We start from the raw sequence: 642 nt of genomic DNA, 5'->3' as shown, positions 1-642 counted from the left end.
TCTTTGGTCTCAAACTGGATGCAGGGCAATACCAATGGATCCATTGGCACAAATGGAACACTAAGCACCTCTCCAAGCAACCAAGCAACCCCATTTCCACTGAAAACAGACCTGGAGATCCATATCTGAGGTACAGACCACCAGATCATTGACCCGTTGCGCCACCAGAAGGAGGCCAAGGTTGTGGAGCAGGCAAACCAGGCCATTAAAGAATCAAACAATGCTATAATTGCCCACTGGTCAGTCTCTACAGGCTGCATCCTGCCCAGCAGGGATGTTATCCTGTGCACAGAGAGCCTGGAAAATGTGGAACAACTAGCCAGAGCAGCAAAAGATAATACTGTATTGGCTTCTAGGTCATGAAGGTGTCTACAGCAATGAGTGTGCTGATGCTCTTGCAAAAGAAGCTGCTAATTCCCCAGCTCCCAACAGCGTGGAAGAGCTCACTCTCATGGCCAGCATTCAAAGAATCCTCCACATAGAAGCAGTAAATGCATGGAAGACTGAATGGGCTGCTTCCCCCCATGGGAACTCTGTCCGTCATTTATGGAAAGAACCCTCAAAAGCACCAATGCAGCTATACCAAGGCCTCCAGAGAGCTGCTACATCAGTCCTCATTCAAATGCAAACTGGGAAGATTGC

General features: G+C 48.6%; 1 protein-coding gene across 1 annotated transcript in view; it reads left to right on the top strand.

Annotated features, from left to right (window-relative positions):
• The window catches only part of ASPGLDRAFT_52701 (uncharacterized protein), a 975-nt gene extending 779 nt beyond the window's left edge, over window positions 1–196 (top strand). Inside the window, exon 2 of the mRNA XM_022547820.1 lies at window positions 95–196. Within this exon, the coding sequence (XP_022396133.1) occupies window positions 95–129 (35 nt within the window). The 3' untranslated portion in view covers window positions 130–196. The remainder of the gene's footprint in view (window positions 1–94) is intronic.
• The last annotated feature ends 446 nt before the right edge of the window (window positions 197–642 follow it).

This window comes from Aspergillus glaucus (genome assembly GCF_001890805.1).
Source record: "Aspergillus glaucus CBS 516.65 unplaced genomic scaffold ASPGLscaffold_31, whole genome shotgun sequence".
In the NCBI taxonomy this organism is placed as follows: Eukaryota; Fungi; Ascomycota; class Eurotiomycetes; order Eurotiales; family Aspergillaceae; genus Aspergillus; species Aspergillus glaucus.
The sequence above is the reverse complement of the archived record's forward strand: the minus strand, read 5'-3'. Positions and strand labels throughout refer to the sequence as shown.